The sequence below is a fragment of the Melanotaenia boesemani genome, chromosome 11, assembly GCF_017639745.1.
Source record: "Melanotaenia boesemani isolate fMelBoe1 chromosome 11, fMelBoe1.pri, whole genome shotgun sequence".
Taxonomy (NCBI): Eukaryota; Metazoa; Chordata; class Actinopteri; order Atheriniformes; family Melanotaeniidae; genus Melanotaenia; species Melanotaenia boesemani.
In genome coordinates, this window is record NC_055692.1 from 26497437 (window position 1) to 26521367 (window position 23931).

At 39.4% G+C, this 23931-nt stretch overlaps 3 protein-coding genes across 4 annotated transcripts; 1 reads left to right on the forward strand and 2 right to left on the reverse strand.

Annotated features, from left to right (window-relative positions):
- Nucleotides 1-3822: 3822 nt before the first annotated feature.
- ccdc92 (coiled-coil domain containing 92) lies at nt 3823-11279 on the forward strand. Of its 2 annotated transcripts, none has more exons than XM_042000693.1 (4): nt 3823-3987; nt 6475-6646; nt 7258-7299; nt 9385-11279. In XM_042000693.1, the coding sequence occupies exons 2-4, from the start codon at nt 6511-6513 to the stop codon at nt 10191-10193; spliced, it is 987 nt and encodes a 328-aa protein (XP_041856627.1). In that variant the 5' UTR covers nt 3823-3987; nt 6475-6510; the 3' UTR covers nt 10194-11279. The 2 variants fall into 2 exon arrangements, with proteins under 2 accessions (XP_041856627.1, XP_041856628.1); XM_042000694.1 differs by having other exon boundaries at nt 6483-6646.
- Nucleotides 11280-12440: 1161 nt separating this feature from the next.
- On the reverse strand, nt 12441-16348 carry chmp7 (charged multivesicular body protein 7). The gene is made up of 10 exons (XM_042000366.1): nt 15766-16348; nt 15518-15689; nt 14980-15165; nt 14743-14876; nt 14054-14102; nt 13836-13955; nt 13633-13731; nt 13486-13543; nt 13188-13403; nt 12441-13098 (listed from the first exon to the last, which is right to left on the reverse strand). Exons 1-10 carry the CDS (start codon nt 16026-16028, stop codon nt 13046-13048), a joined length of 1350 nt encoding a protein of 449 aa, XP_041856300.1. The 5' UTR covers nt 16029-16348; the 3' UTR covers nt 12441-13045.
- A 520-nt stretch (nt 16349-16868) lies between these two features.
- On the reverse strand, nt 16869-23169 carry lgi3 (leucine-rich repeat LGI family, member 3). Its single transcript, XM_042000717.1, has 9 exons — nt 22477-23169; nt 21594-21665; nt 20410-20481; nt 19382-19453; nt 19192-19263; nt 18901-19070; nt 18663-18827; nt 18488-18578; nt 16869-18282 (listed from the first exon to the last, which is right to left on the reverse strand). The coding sequence occupies exons 1-9, from the start codon at nt 22677-22679 to the stop codon at nt 17553-17555; spliced, it is 1647 nt and encodes a 548-aa protein (XP_041856651.1). The 5' UTR covers nt 22680-23169; the 3' UTR covers nt 16869-17552.
- Nucleotides 23170-23931: the final 762 nt, after the last annotated feature.

Here is a 23931-nt window from a genome sequence, read left to right on the forward strand (position 1 = left end):
CAAGACATTCTGTGGATTTTGAGTCTGTGATGCATGAGATCATTTTTATATCTAATCATATTTGCATGGTTGTTGCAATATTTTTTCCTCCCTTTTTATCTAAAAGAGTTAACTTCAGGTTTCTCCTTTTATACTGAATTATATTACTGCTAAATAACCTTATTAGCATGATTATGTTAGATAAAGATTTTTTTAATGTGTTACTGGCATCGTATTAAAAATGAGTACATATTATTTATTTCTACTTTAATTTGATTTAAAGCTTTGCCAGACACTACAGCCTGTTGCTGCTCAGATTTTTGTGTTCCAGCTTTTTAGGAAACAGCTTTATTTATGTTAATCCAAGATTGCATATTTTGTTAAAAGACTTCAAAAATGTTTATCTATAAAAACAAGAAAATATTCTTTTAAGATCAGAACTATATTTGAGCAATCTGTAATGAGAATTTGAGGATGATTTTTACAATAGCGGACAGAAGATTAAAAATAATACTGATAAAAATCTAAAATTACACACACAACGATGTGAGCAGTTGGCTGTTATAAATAAGAGCATGTAAGCTAAGCCCAGTGTAACCCGATCAGTGTAAAAAGGGAGGTTTGTGTTAAAAAAGGGAAATACGTGGTTTGTTAAACAGGGATCGTCAGTGAAAGGCAACACTCCCCTCTGCTGTCCACCTGCTGTACATCAGCCTTCATTCATTTAGATAAACCAGGTACTTTGACACTTATATACTGTTTTATAGTCATAGTCAGAGAAACATTGTTAGTCAGACCAAAACCAGATTTTTGGAGCACATGTTATTCATACATGTTAGTCCAATCAAAATCACATGAAAGCCAGACTTGGGTCAGGGGCTGAATCACTCCTACATTTACGTGCTAGAAGTTTCACTAGATGGTGTGGATGCAGCGAAGATTCTGTATCAGAATCACAAATACTTTATTAACCCAGTGCATTACAGTCCTCTTTATAACAGTTAAATACAGTGAAATGCAGTAAGAAAAGAAAAAGTAAATACAAGAAGTAGAATACGGTGCTGAATAAAATAAAAATATTAATACTACAATAAAGAGATGAACTATTAAATTAGATAAATATTTATTATATTTACAATAGATTATGACTAAAGAAGTACTCTACGTCTTTCCTGATGGAATCAGTATTTTTCTGAATGTGCTGAGGTTGTTTGGCATGTTGTGGAGAGGGTGTGAAGTGCTGTCCAGTAAAGTTCTCAACTTGGACAGCCTCCTCCTCTGTGACACCACTGTCAGAGTCCAGTTCCACACCGACAGCATGACTGATTTTCTAGGTTTCTTAAGTCTGTTTCAGTTACATGGGACCCATATGTGAAGTGCATGTGGGCTGACTGTATGAGCCTCATTAGGGATGTATGTGGGCTAAGTTGGCATAGGCATAAACACAGCAAATTTAAACATGGGCCCTCAACAAGTTGGGTCCCAGCTAAAACCCAGTCAGAACCAACTTAAAACCCATATGGGCCAACACAGGTGATGCCACCATGGAACTTGCGACCAAATCTACCTGGGACTCTTATCTGCAGCTCAAATTTAATCTTTATGGGCCCCACATGGGAAGTAGTAGTAGTCGTAATAACTATCATTTTAAAAAGGAATAGATTGGAAGGAATAGATCATTTGTTCAAATCCTCTTCAAATATATTTCATTAACATGTACTCTAATCTAATGTAATCTAAATTTATGTTTGACACCTATTCCAAATTGAAATGTCCACAAGTCATTGAACTCACATCCAAATGTTTGGTATCTTCAAAGACATGGAAAAAAATAACAGCCAAAGTTTGATGTTGGGTCTTGTCTGATTAAGATTTTATAATGGGTTTCTTAGGGATGTCATGTTCAGAGCTACAGCGTACTTGTCCACTCTTTCTATGCATTTTCCCTGTCAGGATTGGACCAGAAGAATTGTCAGTCACAGCTGATCAGTGGAAGGAGGCATTACGCAGCCACCATGCATGCAAAAACACAGAGCAACACAGATGTTTCCCAGCTGAGAAAACAAAGGCCAACTAAAAACAACAGTCAGATGCGAAAGCAATGTGGTGTAAAAATTCTAAATTTAGCATTCACTCATCCGCTATGAAGTTTTTAAGGTAAGAGTTGTTTTGGATGGTGAAAAATCCTGTTCTGTGGCGTAATTCCTTTGACCAGTAAGTTCAGCTCCATTGTTGAAAATCCGTCCTGATTGCCAAACTGAGAAAATCCTTGCACATTTTCTTTGAATTCTGAAGCAGAATGTCTTACACCATATCTGCATATTATGCCAAACTTCACAAATTGTGTTTATAACAAGGGCTTTTAACTGAAAATGTTCCTCAAGAATGATAAGGCACAGTACAGTCACTGAAGAATGTATTCTGCCATGTAAAATATCACGTCTCAGAAGCTGATGGAGTTCAAAACAGAGCTGAAAGTGATTAATGGACTTATATTTGTTCTATGATCAGAAATATATTATTCTGTATATATCTTATTTAATTTTAATTTATTGTGAAGTACTTTGTGATTTTTATCTGTGAAAATTGCCATATAAATACATTTGACTTACTTAAATACACCTAAAAAAATACTATTTTTTATTCCATGAATAAATAATTATTTATAAACTTACTCACAAAAAGTAAGGACATGTGTGTTTGATCAAGTGTTTCTGCCCTTTAATACCAGTTGGTGTTGGAAAGCTTGATTAGTCACATTTTATAGGTATAATTTATAATGATCCTGCATTTGTGGAATGAGCAACCCAGCTAAAGGTGTGGGTAGAGACCCCAAAAATGTACCAAAATCCTCAGCTTTCTTTCTCTCTTGTTGGTATTCATTCTTCTTTAGATATTCAAGTGCCACCTCGTGTCTCATAGTCACTGATGTATGATGACTGACACCTAACTGACAGACATAAATGTTGGAATGAGATTCCGAAGCCAGTTGTAATCCCATATTCACAGAATCAGGGACCTTACTCCATCCTCCAGAATAACGTTTTCCCCCACAGAGACAGAATCATCAAAGAGTACCTCCAGAATTTGGAGGTGAAGAGGATGAAATGGCCTGTTGGGAGTCTAGACCTCGCCCAAATGAAAACTTGGATGCGCTGTTCATGAAAAATGACCAATACCGCCACGTTGGCTGACATTAAAATACCTTGGCTAAGGAATGAGATGCCATCCACAACAAAATATTACCAAACTGGTGATCAGCATTAGGTGCTAAGCTGTTGTGGCTGAATATGGATCTTTTACACACTACTAAGGTCTCTGGTAGGGTAAAAAGAGCAAAGTGAAAAAATGGCTGATGTGTTTTGCTGCAATCATCCAATCCAAGCAACTCAAAACAAGAGTGACCAGAAACAGGAGAATAATGCCGTGGATTTTATCACATGTTGGGGTTAGATAATTATTATTAAACTTAAACACATTATATGTCCATTGCAATACCAAACTTAAAGGCTTTTGGAGTGATTTAGTATGGAAACATTTCCCACTCCTTAAAACACTAAATTCTAATTCTGCCATTAGCAAGAAATCACACACCTACAATACCATTCAGGTTTCCAATTGCTTCTTCAAAATGTACATTTTTTCAGCAATTTCAGGCAAGATTTTTAGCACACGACATTAACATATCTTTTTCACAAATAAATGGATTCTCTAGCTCTTATATATAGAGTCAATTTAAGGAAAAATAAGGGAAAATGGTGACAGAATTTGGTTTGTGGTTTAGATAGAATTTCCCCTGGTTTCCCATGATGCATTGCTTTATTTTGTCTTGTAGCTCAGGGAGACAGGCAACTGCCACAGCCACCCTCCGCTCTCACCAGACCGAGTCGAGCCCCTGACAGCATCACCGACATGCCCCGCAAAGTGGGATCCGCCTGGCAGTCCGAGTAACGACCATTTAAAATATTTTAGACGCTCCTCGACGGCCGTGTATTTTTTAGCTTTAAGGTAAGCTCTGATGTAGATAACGTTAAGGTTCTGTTGCGGCGTCTTTAGCTATTAAGCTAGGCTACATCAATCAATCGTCGTAGTGTACGCAATTCACCTGTATGGACAGAAATTTTGATTTATTGGCATTTGAAATATAATTTTTAGACTGTATATGTTTTTTGTCCGTCTGTTTGTTTGTTTGTTTTTTGTAGCTTGTTTAATGTTTTTGTAATTGTCTATTTAAATTCGACAGTTTCGGCAGTCAAGCAAGTTTACTTCAATGACTCGTGCAGTTAATTTACAAATGGTTGTTTAACCGTTATAAAAATACATGAATAATAAAAGTTGGGCGGCTGTTGATATGTGCGCAGTGCTGCGAGATATCTGTTGCGGCAGGGCTAAGCCCTGTTTGGTATGCCCTATTACCAGAAATCCTTCACACATCAGATGATCTACTTCAGATTATGCATTGGTACATTTTCTTTTGTGTACAGCGCGCAATAATTAGGGCTTTTGCAAGGAAGCTTTTGTAGAACAGGCTCATGAGCTTGTTTTCAGTCCCTGAAAGTGGACAGCTCCTCAGTGGACAGTAACGGTACATAACATTGGTTACAAGGACAGCTTTTGTGATGACCCCACAAAATGCAGTAAAGTGGCATCCTTCCTTACAGGAATCATAAAGCGGAAAAGGTTTGAAGTCGTTCACATGCACCGCTCCCTAAGCCCGGGGTACATGACTAGTAATGCATTGTTTCATAACGATGAAGAGGATAAAGACTTTGATGATCTTGCTTGTTGAGGCTTTACAACAACATTTGAGTGAAGTAATGATCATCTGGCAGCTGCTGTCGGGACCAGCAGCGGTAACATTTTAGGGTGCTGTCCGCAATGCAGGTGCTGAAATTAAAAGTGTCGCGGAAAGTATTAAACGCCCCTGCCAGCTAACGCGTGTCCTCCTACAGCTTCAGACATTATACGAAATTTAACCATTATCTTTCACTGTGCTACACATCTTGCCTTAAATGATATATATTTTCAGAAAAGAAGCAACAATTCACATGGATGTAGCGTGGACATATGCGTGCAAAGATGGTGCTTCATTACAGGAAGTGCCTGCTATGGTTTAGGATTCAAACTACTTGCTAATGTTTCAGGTTGCTGCATTTCATTGATTATTTATCTTCTCTGTATGGAGAAATACTGTTTGGTGCATTAGGAGTGAAAATATGAAAGGACAACCAAACAAGACATTTGATAAAGTTTATGTTTTATATTTGCTTTCCTATTTTTTTTTATTATTATTATAATGCTTTTTTTAATAAATCATTTTCACTTCTGCGCTGTATAGCATGAGCCATGTTGATAGTGAAGCTAGCTTAGGTCATGTCTTTGCGAGTGGAAAGCTTTCTGAGCTATTCTAGGAAAGAGCTGGGATGAGAGATATGCTTGCAGCTCGGGGTTTACCGGAAGGACTCCACATTACTCATCAATAATAGATTATCTCCTCACCCTCTACACAATACTGGCTGTATTTGTCATTAGCACTGAGTATTTTGATGATGGCATGCTTTTCTGTCCTGAGACAACTGCTAAAACTAGGGAATGTGTCCTGTCAGGTGTCATGAGATATATTATTCATGTTATTGAGCTGGTGATGTAAGAGTGAGAAGCTCTGGGATGTTTTATTAAAGCATGATTGTGTATGCATGGAGACACTTTCTCTCTACTGAAGATGGGGTGTTTCACAAGGATCAATGTGCTTTCAACCCTTTGCCATACACTGCTGTCTGACAGAAGGTGGAGTTAGAGTGAGTGATTGTTTCTCCTCGTGGCTTTGCTAAGACAAGGACGTCCAGTAAAGACAGTGAGGAGGAAGGTGTGGCAGGGCAAGAAAAAAAAGGCTTTTTCATGACCTGCCACACCCAGATATGTCTAATGAGTACACAGACTAAGCTTTGTGGTGTTCTTTTCCTTCTTTTTTCAAACTAATGGTTACATGGACGCTGAATAATATTATTGTGTAGTAGAAAGGAGTCATTTAGGAACTTGAAAATACTTACAGTCTATGCTGCAGAAGCTTCCAACTGCCTGTCCTCATAAAATTAAAATATGCGTTGTAGATAGGATTAGTGTATATTACATTAGTGTTCAGATGGTTGTTGCTTGAATGCTCACACAGCTCTCTCTGGCTTCTAAATGAATTTTATAAAATCTACATGATCTTTTTTTTTTGGGGGGGGGGGGGACCAAACAAATATGTTTGTTGTTGATAAAGCAAAGTTGTTATCATCCAAAAGTGTTTAGTTTAATCACAATATAATGTAGATTACCTTACACAGTTTGCAATCAGTGCAAAAGTTGAGCTTTTCCCAAAACCTAATGTTTGTAAGGATGAGGGTGAGAATTCATGATCTGTCTGCCAGAAGGGTTGACTTGTTTATGGTCTTCCTCTTCTCTCTCTTTTTTCCTCTGCCTCTTCTCATTTTCTTTCCTCGCTGTGTGGAGGTTGCAAGGCCAGTGTGGGTCCAAACATAAATCACCATGGCATCAGCTAATGTTACACTGGAAAATCAGCTCCAAAGTGCACAGAAAAACCTGCTCTTCCTCCAGCAGGACCATGCTAACACACTAAAGGGGCTACATGCAGAGATCCGCAGATTACAGCAGCAATGCACAGGTGAGCTCTTCCGCAAGTACCTACATCTCATCATTATTACTTAAAGGATTTCCAACATGCAAAACACTTGAAACTAATAAGGCAATGTTATGGTAGGAGTATTCCTGAATTCAGAACAGGGACAAATGTATTACTGAAGTAGATATTTAATGGCAAAAGTCAGCAAGATGTGGCTCTACTACTGAACTTTCCAGGAAATCTAAAGTGACTAAAAAAGGAAATATATTCTTAACAGGCAAAAAGTCTACTGGCACTGTAATACATTCCTGCAATTATGTGACAACCAGTAATATATTCTGCCTCCTTGGCATAAATAATAAAATAAATCAAATCAAATTAAATCAAATTTTATTTATACAGCATTTTTCATGCCAAAAAGCAATACAAAGTGCTTTACATAATAAAGACAATTAATGAATATTAAAATAAAACAAGACTTCACGCAACAAAGTAATGATGAATAAATGAATGCTCTGCCTTAAGAAAAGCATGTGCTAATCCCAAATGTGCTTTGCTGCTAGTTAGTCTTTGTGTGGAGCATGCTGTGTGATTGCTGCCTTGTTCCACCCTCACGTAACATGTGTATAAACCTCCTCTATTTTTTTCCACAGACTTGACATACGAGCTCACAGTGAGAAGCTCTGATCCCTCAGGTAAACAGGACCGTACACCTGCACATCAGTGTTTCTACTGCCATGAAATGATTTTTATCATTAGCAGCGAACAGTATTAAGTTGATGAGCGCCAGTGGGTTCCTCTGCTATGGTTTTATTTAAAAGTTGTACTTTTGGTATGAAAGTGCTAGTCTTAAGGAGAAGTTATATTATTGTAATGCAAAAGATTGGCTAATTTTACGAGAAAATACAAGTATATCTTTCTTATTAAAGCAACTATTTCAGATAGTAAAATTACACAGCTCCAAACAAAACCCTAAAACTGTGTCAGTGGAAAGGTCTAAGAGCAGAAGGCTATCTCTGATCCCCGGTAGCAGTGTCCTGTGCAGAAAGCATGGTACTAAGGACTCCCTACTGCTGTCAGCTTCCCTTCCCCCCACAAAACATTGTCAATGAGATGGAATCACATCATTGACCCAATTCAGACCCAGCTATACAGCACAGTCAGGAGGGTTCTTGAATACATTTTACTTTTATTTACCAGCTACTGATAACCACATGTATGTGTTTATCTGAACAGCATGTTGCATGTCACCAGGATTCTAGACAGTGTTGTAGGTTTTTTGACAAAAGCTGTCCTGGATCACTATTGTTAAGGCCTCCAGTCAGCAGTACTATCATGATAGTGTGGGACATCTCAGAGATTGGAGTGCAGGAAATGAGATTATCTGTCACAGCACTAATGCACCACTCCAACCTGCTCAGCACAGCTGCTCCAACTAAGCTGAAAATGTACTGCAATCAATGACTGCCTTCATTGATTGCTGTACACATGTTTTTTTTAAAGATCCACATATTTTACTGGAGACCAAGTTTCTAAAAATATGCATACAATCACACATGAGTTCCCATTTATATAAACAACAAACCAAAGTAATCCGTTGCATAAATTGCGCACATATAACGTGACTGTGTAGGAAAGGTGTGGCAGGTTGAGGTGGAGGCAGCAGTGATGGAGGTTGGGTGAGAGCAGGGCTCTTATTGTCTACCAGAGCTGTAACATGAAACAAGAGCTCTCTGCTTACTGCAAATGAGTCTCCATAGGATCGTGCTGTCTCCATCAGCTGACAGACTGCCTGCTCCTAATGTACTGATTGCCCAGCATGCACGGATCATTCAGCTAGTGCTTCTTCCAAGGCAACATTGAAGGACCATATATTAATGATTAGAAGCATTTGACAGGTTTCTCCAGTAGCAGAACAGTCCCCCAAAACACCAACATTCTCTTACAGATGTATTTTACATTTTACACAGTCTTCTTTGGTGGTTTTAATTTGGCATTTTTGAATGCAGTGATTAGAGATCATTCCTCAGATGTTGTTCAGTGGCTGGTACGTTAAAGTGTTAAACACAATTATATTTAAAGCTGTGTTATTATTAAGTTTTAGAGCTAAAACTCCTGCAAAACAAGTGCCCTGATAAAGCAGACTGTAATGGCAACATTAAAAATCCTAATGCCTAATGGCAACCTGTGGAGAGCTGTTTCTTTAACGGCTGGTCCACACACACCCTTAAATAACTGCAGATGACTGCAGAGCCCGCTCGTATCCTACGATAAGCGCCTTCCTTCAGATAGATATTTCATGTTGCCCTTCTGCTGGAGGAATGAATATAAACATTCATTTATTCCACCACACTGCTTAGCCGGGAACATTGTGCTTGTTTTTATCTGTAAACTCGCCATTGACTTGATGAGTTCACACTTTTTTTTATTTTATTTTTATTGATTTTATGTTTCACATATATTTTGACATATATTTATAAACTCTTTGTTTTTGTTTTGTTTGTCTGAGGTCATTAATGTTTGTAATGATTATTGATACAGAACTAGGGGAATTAAAATGTGCCACTAAAAAGTTATGTTTTTTTTTTTGTCTGTAACATTTTGCTGGTGAATCCTGAGGCAGCTAAATCTAGCTTTTGGGTAATGTTCCAGAATTAAAACACATAAATGAAAATAAAATAAAAAACAAAGGAAATAAGAAGAATAATCAAGAAATGTAAACATGTATGTGAAAGCTATGTTTTCTTGGTTTTTCTGTGTGTGTGTGTGTGTGTGTGCAGACAGCAGTGAGGCCCGATGCAGGGAACTGCAGAGGAGGTGTGAGGAGCTAGAGGCCCAGCTTAAGAAGAAAGAAGAGGAGAACACAGAGCTGCTCAGGGACCTGGAGCAAAAGAACGCCATGATTTCCGTCCTAGAAAACACAATCAAAGAGAGGGAGAAGAAGTATCTGGAAGAGCTTAAGATGAAGAGCCACAAGCTGGCTGTGTTGTCTGGGGAGCTGGAGCAGAGAGCAAGCACCATTGCTTACCTTACCTCTCAACTTCATGCCACTAAGAAAAAGCTTTTAGCTGGCAGTTCCTCTGAGGCAAGTCCTAATGTTAGTCCAGTTTCCTCATACAAGCCTACACCTCCACCTACCAAGGACAAGCAGCCTGAAACCCCACGTCGCCGCATGAAGAAGAGCCTCTCCCAGCCTCTTCACCCAGAGCTGACTGAGGTGTATCGCCTCGGCCCAGACGGCAGGCGTCTGGTTCTGCGAGAGACAGTTGACGCTATGCCCGACCCCACACCCTTCCTGCAGGCAGGTAGAGAGTCTCCTGAGCCTCAGGTGGTGCGTGAACGCCCCTCCATCATCCCTCCCATTGCCTCTGATCGCTCCCCCATCCCTCCACTAGGTGCTACAGCCAGTCCTCGTCACAGCCCTGCGCGGGACCGTCAGTACAAGGCGCATGTGGGTGTGGCTCACCGTATCCCGCTTGGTACCCCTCCCCTGGCCCCGCCGCAAGCAGAGCTGGAGACACTGGCAGTGGACCAGGTCAAAGAGGATAAGGTTGTGCGGAAACGCTCAGGAGCCGACAGGACAGTTTAACACTGCAAAGCTAACATGCAGATAAACGCACACACACATCTACTGTATACACACTACACTGCAAGAACAGGAAGAATCGTGACCCACTGTGTAGCCTGCTTTTTACGCAACACTGCAATATGAACAAATGCAAATACAAGATTCTCATTTTGTGGTTTTCAATAAGACTTTTTCTTTTTGTTAATCTACAGTAGACAAGTACTACTGTAAAGCATGCCAAATGTTTCCTTCATACATCCCAATGAGACTTTGAGTTATACACATCTTAACTTTTTGCTTAGACCTTTACTTCAGCCGTCTTATGAGGTGTGTACAACTAATTCTCAGCCAAATATCTGCATCAGTGCCTGCTTAACTGGTTCATTCATACACAAGCTGTGAACTGTAGTCATGGCTAATAGTTATCTTTACATACAGTATCTCAGTGCTCCATCTTCTCAACAATATGTTGGACATATCAACAAACTACATAACAAATATCTGCAGCTGCATAGGATAGAACTAAAGTAACTAAACTACTACTCCCTGAATATCTTTCATCTGCTTGTGATATCTGTATAATCATATTACTGTAGGTAGGGGCTGCATAATGTGCAATTGTAACTTGCAGGTTGTCAATTAGAAAGCTGTAATTTGAACTTTTCCTTTGCAGAAAAGAAAGCAGCAGCGATGGACTTGTTTTAATGCAGGACGAACTGACAGTGAACTGGGAGTGCATTAGTGTGTATGAGCGAGGAAAAGAGAGTGTGTATGCCTGACAAACAGTGAAGGCCACTGGGAGAATGAACTTTTAGGTTTATTGATATCCACTGATGCTATTTGTGATACAAGGGCATTTCTAACACACTGCTGAACTAGGATTTTGTGATATTTACTGTACTTTATAAAGGCTGTGAATTTGTAATGAGTTCTTTTTTAATTTATTGTGTAAAATAGAACACTGGAAAATACAACACCTCAAATATTGGCTGTAGTTACTGCACCACCAATGTGATGGTAATTAAATCTCTTAATAGCCTGCTTTTCACAATGAGATCACTTGTCATTTAAGTATACAAGTTAATATAATAAAGCAACATTTTTTTATTGGTGTGCTTACTTGGTTTCTTATCATGTGAATGAAAGACAAGCAGAAGACATAAGATAATCGGGTCGGTAAGAGAACAACCTGTGCACCGTTCCTCCTTAACACACTCCCCCTCTCTGTGTTTCTCCTAGGGGTCGACATCTTGTAAATTTTTAATACTATAGATGTGTCGTTCTTAGTTTTCATTATTATCAAATTAAAATCCTTCCTGCCATGCATGACACCCAACAACATTCACAAGGAACCAGCAAGCTTACACATTTGCGTAGACATACTGTACCTCACTACAGCATGAATACACACTACCTTTAAATAATATCAAGAGAAAAATAGAATTAACATGTGGCAGCCATAGTACAAGGTAATTTCAGTTGGCTGGAATGACGAGCTTCTCGGTTGTTTGATCAGTATATGTATGGTTGGCTATCTTTATTTGCTTGTACAGCATTCTTCTGTTAATGGTCATTGTCAAGGAGACAGAGCTGTCCATAAGCACAAAACCAGCTTGTTTGGGTTCTTCAAGTCACTGACATTAACACTCCTGCTATGCAGCCTGCACTCTCCACCACAGACTTGTAGCAAATATGTAAAGTTTTGCAGAGAATATTGAAAGTCCCCTGATATTACAGTTTCCGTTCTAGACCAAACTGTTGTTCAGGTGAAATCTCGGGTATGTGTAGTGATCCAGAAACTCCAATTCTTCTAACAGATTAGTCAGTGTCTAAAAGAAGATTTATTGCACCTGGCAAAACAATGTCCATTTACACACAATTCAACCAACCAGCCACAAGGTGTCCCCCTTGGATTATGTGTCTTTTGTGAATTAGGAATTAGAATACAGAAGAAGGCCAAGTACTAGTTTCCCTGTAAATGCAATTCTACATTATCTAAGAAGAGTATTTTCAGTTTAAAACATGAGTAAATCAAAGTAAATCAGAACCACCTGTTTGTAAGTGTGCGGTGTCCAAAAACAGACTGACTGGCTCATACTATTCTCATACTGAGAAAAAGCAGCAATTACTTCTGCATCATGTTGGTTGTTGGTAAAGGTGTTACAGCAGCTGTCTGCAGTCTCTTGTGGAGACTTAATGAAACCCAGGAAGTTGAAAAAGACATAGTCTTCTCCACTTTATCTCATGCAAAATCCCACCACCAAAAAGTGATTAAAATAAATTTTATTTGGACAAACATATTTGGTTACACTGATTTAAGGTAGGTTCCTTAGTCTTCACACATATTTTGAAGTGAAGTTAGGTTATAATAGATCATTTGGCATGAAATTCTTTTTACTATAGGCTTATATTTACATTTGAAAAGGCCACTTAAATACACTTTACAGGACTGTCATTGACAGACAACCACACATATCAATTAACATGAAATCCCACTGGTACAGTTGCTCTCTGGTCAAATTTAAAGCATTCCTGGTGGTGACTTGCTTTCAAACGGTTCAAAATATCCATTTTAACTTAAGAGGCTTCAGATTTTGAGATCTAAAGGTATTCAAGTTAAAAAGTGGGTTCATTTGTGAGATAAAAAAAAGTCCTTTTAGGCATGCCTCCACTGTAAATGAATTATTTTCATTTTCATTAAAAGGAAGGAAAGTGCTTCTTTTTCACCCTGAAGTTGATTTCACAACTTCTCCAATTATTATATGGAGATTATTTCTTTTTTACTTTTGTGAAATCATGTTCACTTGCAGAGATACAGCTTGTCTTGATATGTTGATGACGATCTCCAGACAGGTCATATCTTGCCTGTGCCATCACTGTGCATACTGTATTCTCTTGTTTGGCGTTGTTGCTTTCTTCTGTTGACCTGCACAGAGAGAGTTAGCTTGGTTATTTAATAAAAATGCTTATTACAGCATGACTGAGAAGGAAATTGAAAAATCTTAATGTGCAAACCTGTATCTGATAGAGTTAGCTGATTCAGTTCTGCCTCCAGCTGCTCAGTGGTAATATTCAAGTGGCTCTGAGGTACAGGGGGCCGAGAGCTGATGATCTGCTCTCCGGTAGCTCCCACACTACTAGTTGGAACTGGAGGTAAAACTGAGATGGAATCTGGCTTTGACTCGTCCAACAAACATTTAAGCTCTTCTTCCAAGTCATCCATATCTTCATCTTCAAACACAAACATAAACTTAAGGCTCTGCAATATCGTTGGATACAGCGTTAAAGAAAAAGGTGAGACAGAAAGCCATACCTGCAGAGATCACACCACTAGAGATGGCTCGGTTCACCTCATCTTGTGTGTCACACAACTGTATATGTTAGAAAAGACATATAAAACGGTTAAAATCAATTTAAGCAACTATGCATGTGATTTATTGTCTTAAAAATAAACAAGTACCTCCTGGATTTGATCCACAAGATTCTCAGCACGTTCAACAGTCACATCTCTAAGAGAGAGTCTTAGGGCAGCCACTCCTGCCTGGTATGCTTGCATAACCTGCCAACAAGCCCAGTAAACACTTCAAACACTGACAGCACTCTTAGTTACACACATCTGAACAATTAAGATGAGGCTTTTGACACTCTGTATGCAGCTCTTACCATCTTATCAGTCTGTGACTGGGCAATCCGGTCCAGGATTCCCCTGATGGTTTCCAGTTTGGCAGACAAATTGTCTATTCTCTTCTCTACCCTCTTGCGGCCTCTTAAACTCCTCAGAGCCTTTGGGAAAACAACAAATGCCACAGTCTGCATTAGTTGATACAAGATATTTGCCTGAAAGTAATAAAACACATTTTGCTGTTAGCATTAGTAATAACCTGTGATTTCTTCCCTTCATGAAGCAGATTTCTTGCTTCCTCTTTGCATCTGCAGTTAGAAAACAGAACAAATAAAACAGATGGTGCATTTAAGTGTTTGTTTTGCAGACTATGCTCATTCATTTTTTCAATGATATCATATCCATTTCTGTGCACTGATGTTGCATCGGTTTAGATCATCTCTAATGACTCAGTAGTGCTGTGTAAAGGGTAAATATGAGAACAGAATATATGCTGGTGTGTACTACACTTCTATAATTTAAGAGCATTCTTAAAACACAACTACTGATTTCAAAATCCAGATGAACAGATATGTGACCTAGTTTTTATTTTAGAACATGACTGTAAGTTTTTAATATAATTTAAAGTCATATATATAAAGAAAAGTGACACCTACATTTTTTTTTTATACTTTTTTTAGGCTGCAGCTAAGATTAGCCAGTTTCATACAAATTACATTGTGTTTGAATACATGTAAATAACATGAGACATAAATGGTATAATTGTTCTGTTTCTTGAATGTAATTTTTACTCCTTCTATTGTTTCATCAGTCCATGAAGGTCAACTGTGTTTTTATGAGGCGGTTATGTGATCTGCTAAGGGTTACCATTATTACCGATGATTTCTTGTACTTCTGTCATTCATAAGAACTAAAAATCTAATGTTGAAGTCCATGTCTGAGGTGTACCTGTCAGTCTCCAGGCCCAGTTTCTGCACCCGCTCTGCAAGCAGTTTCTCACTGTGCTGCAGCTGGTAGATGCCAATGTCCACATCACTAACTGCAGGCACACGCTCCTGTCCAGGCTGACAAAATTTAACAATCTGTAGGGGAAAAAAACAACCTTAAAAGGACAGATATTATTGACCCAAGTAGTCCCATAAGATGTTGACTAAACTATTAAATTGTTAGCGAGATATGATTTACTTTTTCTCCTTCATGCAAGTAAACTATTATTTGCTTGTCCCTCTGCAGCTGCAGAAGAGCCACGCATAGGGTGCTCTCATCAGCACAGATGTCAGAGGAGATTGTCAAGAGCTCTTGAAATGAAATTAGTGAGCAGCTTGAAAATTCACTGGTTCTGTAGACCCTGAGTAATTCTGCTGCTTTCTCCTGGAAGAAAAAAGGAGAGAAGAAAATAAATGAGTATGCAAAAACTGGCTAAATAACTTCCTGTATAACACATACAAAACAATAAGCAAACTGTTCATCAAGGCTGGAATGTAGCATGGCAATAATTTGAATAGCAGCTTAAAAACATTCAAGTTTAGCTCAGCTATACACTAATGACAGTGTATAGGACTGATAATATGTGGTAAAAAAAAACACTTTGTTGCAAGGAAAGCCAAATGCAATGTATATCTTATGAAACAGCAAGGATAAAACTAAAACATGTCAAAATTAAAGTGGAGTTTGTGCCACTGGACTGTACACACAGCCGAAGGAAACAATGAGCGTGACAAACCTTCACCAGTTCAATGACAACAAAAGACTCTTCCAGAGGGACCCTGTTGCTTCCCAAAAGAGTGGAAAATGTCCACTTCAGTGGCTTCACCAGCAGCAGGCCAACACTCCAGGACAGCCAGCCACAATCCACATTGGCAGCAAACTCCGACTCCCTCTGGATTTTCCCACAGCTGTCACAGGATAAAACACAAACCGTAATCAGGTTGTCAAGTAAAACAGAGACTAAGCAGGCACAGCCGCAGTTACCTGGCCATTGACTGGATCACAGTCGGCAATCCCAGCGGTGCCTTTTCTTTCCTCCTGAACGTCTTGTTGAGGTCCTGCAGGTTGACACACACGGAGCCACGCTGCTTGCAGCTTTCGATGATCAGTGCCGTCCAGAAGTCCATCTTACTGTCCCAGTCCGTGGTGTTCACATCTCGGTTCTCTTTAAATTCAGAGAACATAACATTCATGCGCTCGTCGTCGTCCCACTCAGGTGGCAGGGTCATGTCAGTGGTGTTAGACATTTGCAATATCCGATACTGAAGTTTAGCTAAGCCCGTCAGGCAATTAGCTTGCTCTGCCTAGCAGACAGCTAGCTTTAAAACTAACAAGGTTAGCAACATCCACTACCAGCTCACGAGAGGAGGCAAATATCCCCGCGTAATAACACCAACGTTCAGACACAGTCTGCCGAATAAAAATTCACAGATGCTGCTCTCGCGTTAGCGGTCACATCACCCTCTTATTTCGCAATCATGTTGAAAAGTCATGCTACTAGCTAAGCTAATTCTGTACAAAACAATAGTTGCATACGTCCATAATTTACACCCGCACAGAGAAGCGGTGATATCTCTACCCATATACAGTATACTCTCCGCCCACGTTGACGTCCTGAGAAGGAAAGCAAGCGTACCTACAGTTTTGCTCACCAACGTCATATAAGTGCCATTTATTCGCATGTACAAAATATTTCGCTAATTATTCCCACAAGTTTGTATTTCAAATTTAACTGTGAGCCTATTATGGGTTTTGCAAATGAGGGGAAAACTCATTTTTATGATAAGTTACATTCTTGGTGCTCTAAGGAGCTATCTTACCGTTATTATAACTGATGATCAGTCTAACCACATAAGAAAAAAATAGGATACAGGACAGTTTAGGGCCCTTGAGCAAGATATAATTACAATCCTTGCTTGGGTCAGGATCAGAACTATATTTTCTTTATGAATTTAATATGTATCAATACACATTTCTGCTACTGGGCCCACAAAGTCTCATATAAGACCCACAGACTTAGTTGTTAGTCACATCACAAAAAATCCAATCATAAAACCAAGAGACAACCTCACTATAATGAAACCAAGTAGTATTTTTTATACTTTTTATTTAGACTTTACAATTCTGGCATTATAACAAAAATAAACAGAGCAATACTTCACATTCTCCATTAATTTTATGGCCTTTTGTTTAGTTTTGTCCATGCCAGCTCTGAGCAACTTTGATGATTACAGAAGAAACATTCAATCCACAACTGATACAAGGACAACTCATATATGAATATCAATGTAATGAAGGATTTTTTTCTGTATTGCATTGTACATAATTTTCTTTTGTTGTACAGTGGCATGCAAAATAGTTCCCAGTTCACCATATAACTTACAAAACATCTATAGTTATCCTCTCAGCTACACAATATTCAGCCTGATCCAGTGAATAATTAAGTAAATGACTCATGCAAATTATTTCCATGTTAGTTAAGTGCAATACAAAACATAATCCAAAACAACATTGCCCTAGCCATAATTTGGCTGAGCAGAAATAGTGCAGCAGTAACATGTTACATTGACATGTTAATCAACACATTATTTCATTTAAATTTTAAGGAATTGTGCACAAAAATAGATTAAACAATCAATATATATAATCTCATGTAAGACATTAGAGGAAACAGCAGACTTTTAGTTAACATGGCTTAAACATTTTGCGATCTTGTTTGGCACATATTCTATATACTGTAATGAAAGATGCCTCTTAGTGCTCTGACATGTTCATTTGGCACTGAGATCCACCACCAGGTGCTGGTAAGCCAGGGTGTTGCCTTTGAAGCTGGCGGCTAGCAGGATGTCTTTGTTGTCGACGGATACGAAGTTGAACCCCCTTGGGGCTCTTATGTTGAGCTCCTGGAAGGGCTGAAAGCGCTGAGTGAGGTCATCCCACAGGTATACTCTGGAGAAGGAGAAATCACTTCCAAGAATGAGGTACTGGCGGAGGCCCACGGTGAAAGGATACACTGCCATGGAGCCCCGAGAGGGAAGTGTCTGGATCTCTACAAAACGCTGTCCTTCCCAGCGGAGGATCTTGGAGTCACCAATGAAGCGTGTGAGGCAAAGGTAAAGAACCTTTCTCACCCAAAAGTGTTTAACCATCTGCACGTCGGCTAGCTCTGTGATTTGGGAGTGAAACACAAACTGCTTCTGGTTTCGGTTCCACTGGTAAACCACTGGTGGTTGAGAGGCACTGGAGAGGATGAGATGAGGCTTTCCCCCGACATCCAGGAACTCCACATGGGTGTCCCGATGCCAGGGGTGGAGAGACTGATGAGAATAGAAGCCATTGCTGTTCCACCGATAAATGCTGGTGGAGCCTGCCTTGGAACTGTCTGCAACAATGAAGTACCACTCTCCATCCACCTGGAAAGTCTCCACGAAGTTGGGTTTCCTCACCCGGCTGGTGTCTATATCTTGGATCTTTACAAAACGCTGTGGATCTTCCTCCCACCTGTGTTTACAAGAAGGCTGTCAGTATATTTTCAAATATTTTTTTTTCTCTAAACAGTGTTTTAGCATCCCAACAATAGATTTGTTATTGAGTTAAAGACCAGTGACAGTCTCATGTATAAAGCTAAAATAATAAAAACAAAATAATTCAAATCAAGGAGACTTTTTAAAAAAAAAAATCTCTAAGATTACATTGCAAGCCTTACTTATATATATGCGATCCACCAAAAAGTTGAGCCACAACCATGTAGAGGGTGTTGTTTATAACCACTGGTTTGCAGTACACAGCAGAACGAGCTGAAAAACACACCGAAGCCAAGGCATCAGGTTTTGTTTCATAAAATTATATTGTATAGTTCTTATGCTGCCGCAGAAACTTACAAGTAATATTGTGAAACCTCCTGAAGACCATCTCCACATGGTCCCATATGTACAGGGTGCAGAACCCTGAATCAGGCTGAGCAAAGGCAACAAACTGATCTCCACTGAACTCATATGACTCCACGGACACGGAGTAGAACGGGAAGGTTTCATAAACTGCAAAATCTGTTGGAAGAGAAACCAGAAATAAGCTGTCGTAAACCAATAATATCACAAGAGATGAGGACTGAGGTGAAACCTGCACTGATGCAGTTGAAGTCACGCGGTGTGAGGTCGTGGATTCTGCGACCCTGGAATTCAAAGGGGCTGGCACAGTAGATGGCAGGAACAGAGGTGTTGGTCTTCTCCATCCAGTCTACCAACCACTTGATCTTACAGTCACAGCGGAAAGAGTTCCCTCGCAGGTCTCTGAGGGACATAAGAGCAGTTTAAATCTCCAATGCTCAAACAAAAATCATCCACACCTCCTTGTCAGTAATCATCCAATTACAACTGAGCCTCACGCACCCTATTTCATTTCCACACTTACAGGTCGGTGAGGATGTCCAGGTGTTTGAAGAGATCTCTGGGCAGTTGTTGCAGGTTGTTGTTTGAGAGTGATCTACAAAATTGGAAGTGTTAGCAATATGACAAAACATGGAAAATACCACTGCTCTGGTTTAAAAGTGTGTAGAACTTGGCTTCTTTAGACAGTGAACGATTCTTCTCCAAGAACTCACAGGTGAGTCAGGGATTTGAGTCCTCTGAAGGTATATTTTGACAAAGCCTGGATGTCATTATTCTCAATAAACCTGAGGAGAGAGAGGAGGATGGCAGTGAATTTTTCCAGCTCTATTTCAGGAATAAGTCAGTTATTTTCTGTTTGACAGTTTCTGTGTATTAGTTGCTGTGATAAAAAAGGAAACACATCGATGCTAATGTTAAAAGCTCAGTTTATGTCTAAAGATGATACATCGGTTGCAGGAAGCACTCCAAAGGCCTGCATGTCAGCATCATTTGATCCTCTCCAAACTCTGTTTTGTCTGTTCATGATAGAGGCCATACAGCATGTGCAGACTCTCTGGAGGGGGTTGGATGGGATCGTTTTACTTTATTAGCATTCACAGCGGGTAAAGGCGGCAGTGGCAGTGCTGCAAAGGCCTGTTGGCTGTGCTGCAACCAAAGCCACACAGCAAGCAGCCTGAGGCATGGCTATAACAGAGAGCTGCACACTCCAAGTCATCAGCTAAGTACTTTCCAAAGCACATCAACTGACTGGATGGCATATTCAGCTTTTTCACACTGCAGAGGCAAAATGCTGGCTGTCAGAGGAAGATTTCTTTCAGTTTTTTTGTTGGCATTCATTTCTTTACTGCAGAGCTCCCCTCTTTAGCTTCCAGGGTGCAGGTTTTCAGGACAAGATTGCAGTGCAATGGTAAGCACTACAATATCATGCAACATTGAAGAACGGAGAGTCAGAAAATTAACTAATGTAATGTGAGTTGCACTACAATATTTATGTAAAGTTTGTTAAATTTAGCCAGACTGGACACGCAGTACCAGACTGACCTGCCAGATATCACATCAGCAAAGCTGGTAGATGTTAAGAATTTAACAAAACACATTTTGTTATGAATAAATGAAAGTTTTTTTATTTCTAAGAGGGGGAATCTGCATTTCTGACTTTTTATTTAAGTAAATTAAAACACTATATTTGCTAAAAATGTATTTTAATGTAGCAATATTTTGCATTTAAATGAATACTCACAAATACTGCAGGTGAGACAGGCCAGCAAAAGCATCATCAGCAATCATGGTGAATGTGTTGGAGTTCAATAGTCTGTGGAAAGGAGGATAAAATGGTCAGGTATATACTAATGAAACTAAAGCTACAGGGAAATGTCCAATCATTTCAAATTCTAAAAAAAATGAATGTCTTGCCAATGATAAAAAACAGTTATTTTGTTTTGTGTAATTTTGACATGTATGCACTGTAAATAAAGACAGCTATAAGGCAAAAGTTTTTAAAAATTACCATGTTAATGATATTACAAACAGCCTGTAGGGTTTTAATTTGAAAAGATTTTTATTCTAGTCTCTTGTAGCCCAAATAGACTGAACGTCTCAGAGTTTAAACAATAGGAAATAAATTTAATATACACAAAAATAGTTTTAAATAAATCAGCTTTAACACAAGCTGAAACATAAATCATATGATTTTGATTTGCCTAAAAACCCTTTAAAAGGACTATAAATTATTTTTAGCTACATATAACCTTCAAAACTATTCCTAACCTTTAAAAACGTATTAACCTACTCTTGGATGGTTCCCTTGTGATGTCAAGCACATAAATCTTTGACAAGCCTGAAATTTTTCACTTTAGTAAAGCACATTTTGTGAGTGTATTGACTGTGTGTTATAAACAATCCTTGGTTTCTCCTCAAGATAAACATTAACCATAGACATAAATTACTTTAGTCAGTTATGTCATTCACTGTCAGTCACCCAAGAGTACTGTAATTCAGTTACTAGGGTGCTGTATGCACTTTTCAAAACAATTCTCGCTGCCTTATTCTGTGCCTTTTCACACAAACAGGCACATGAGCACACACTCATGATTGCATCTGAGGAGATAATCAAGCTTTTGTGTGGCAGAGCAGAACTGAAGGGAGTCAGTCATTGGCACTGAGAGTGATACAGAGACACTTTACCCTTATTACTGCTATGTCACCACTGTTTTCAATTCCCATTCATTTGGAGTAGAGCAGCTGAAGTCTTTTTATTGTTGCTGTGAAACGAAAGATGTCTGCATTCTCTATAGAAACACACCTGTAATATTAAGGGTTTAATGCATTTCTAAATAGGAGAAAACTATAAACTGATTGTGGGAATGTAATGTACGGAAAGTTTTGCAGCTGCAGAAATGCTGTGTTGTGGGTCAGAGAACTCACAAGAACTGCAGCAGGTGCAGGTGCGAGAAAGCTCCCTCTGGGATTGTTGTAAAGGCTGCGTTCACCATTGTCCTGTTCAGACAGAAAACAACACATACCATCAGATATTTCCACTTGATGCCAGGATAGAGGTTAACTAAGCAGAGCCAAAGATCTCACACATGGCGTCATGTGTTTTAAGTTAGAAAAATGTCTTACTCCCAACTGTCCCCATCCTTTTATTAGAACTACATCCCATTTTCTTTTTTAGGACCTACCTAGCCTCCTAGCTTGAGTTTCAGAAACTCTTTTTTTAAAACTAGGACACTAACTTTTGCTTTTTTAAAACTTTATTTCTTCTTTTAAAGAAGAGAACTTCATCAACCTTTTCTATTCAATCCCCTTAATTGTTTAAACTCAATATTCAATAAAGAGGTTATATGGGTCAATATTAGATGAAAAGCTGCGTCTTCTAACCATCAGTAAAACACAACCTTGCCTCTGTCATGTGTTAAACTTGATACTTCAAAACAGTGTAGGCATCTCCATACATTCTTAAAGATGAAATCTCTGAGGAGAAGCAGATCTCTTCCAGTGAGAAAGGGGATCTATTGTTAGTATTCCTCTCTGAGGCCTGACAGGATTGAACTCAATTAACTAAATTTAGTACATAGCACAATAAAGAGATGTCGAAGAGAAATCACATCAAAACAACGTGAGTTGGGAACACCTACATTCACTTTAAAGTAAGAAAAAGACAGGCAGGAGTTTAACAGACCATTACATAATTGTGGGTGACATCAGTAATGTAGCCATCTGTACCAGCCTGCATGCTGCTAAGGCTTCACAGGTTATGAAAAGATGCTTTTGGTGGATGGAAGGCATGCACAAATTCTGAACTCACAGAGAGATGATTCCAGGAGGAAAGCTCTTGGGGATAGCTTTAGTGTCCACGCAGAAAGCACTGTCTTTGGTGCAGGAGCAGGTTGCAGGACAGCGGGGTACCTTAGGGGCTCTTCTGGCGTCTGATTCCCTTGGCAGGCAGAGATACAGGCACAAAACCGTCAAGCACACCAGCCTCATCCATCTCCGTCCGAGCTCCAGCATCCTTGCGCAGGAGGAAAAGGAAGCTGTGTGAGTGAGCTTCTTGAAGTTTCTCCTCGGTGGCAAGTGGCTTGAGAAGGCGATGGACTGCCTGCCTACGAGCCAAGCAGCTCTGTTAAGGCTGAGCGCAGCACTGAGAGAGACAGCATCAGAGAGAGACAGGAAGGGAGGGAGGAGGGAGAGTAAGAGTAGTCCTGTATCCTCAATGGGTGTGGGTGCTTTGCAGCTTCCGTGGACTCTGCCAAGGAGCTGCTGCCACAATGCACACTGCAGGAATGATGAGCGAGGCTGGTTTCACTCTACTAGGACCTGTAGGCGGTATCACTGGTAATCAGTTATTTACTATTACACACAGAAAACCTCGATACAACCACAACAGGGAGAGAGAGAAAGAAGAGGGCTCACATCAGCACTTCTCAGAGGTTTCTCTAAAAAGTGCTTTAATGTTGACGTCTCATCAGGTGTCGAGTCCTGAAAATCTGCTGCAGTCATGAGAGCAGACAAGAATAGATGTGAAAGATGCAGGGAAAATGTGTGCGCATGCATTCTTCTGTCAGTTGTCGAGTGTGTGGGAGGGTGCTCTCATTCTGGCCCTTTCTAACAAGCAACCAGTGTTTTTCTTTTTCTTTTTTTTTTTCTTTTTTTTATCTATCAAGGTACATACACACACCAATAGTAATAATTTAAAAAAAAACAAAAAACATTGAAATCAAGTGGATAGGCCAGAGATACACATATGTCCATGTTGTACCAGAAGAAATATTCTGGGTATTAGCCTCACTATCAAATTATCTATTTGTCATGGTAATCATAAAATAACTGGTAGAAAATTGTGTGTTAATACTGTTGTGTGTGTAATTCCAGCAACACTTTGAGAGTCGTGATATTTATTCATTGTCATAAACTGTGGTAACAATGAAGCATGAATGAAACTTTATTTATAAAGCACTTTCCATACAAAAGCAGCACATAGTGCTTTGCATAATAATATCTCTCTCTCTCTCTCTCTCTCTCTCTCTCTCTCTCTCTCTCTCTCACACACACACACACACACACACACACACACACACACCCACACACACACACATATACATATATATATATATATATATATATATATACCAGTTCATGGTCGTGGGGAAGCAGGAGCCTAACTCAGCAATTAGCATGAGAGAGGCAGGTACACCCCGGACATGTCGCCCGTCCATCGCAGGGCCAACACAGAGAGACAAACAGTCATTCATGCTCACATTAA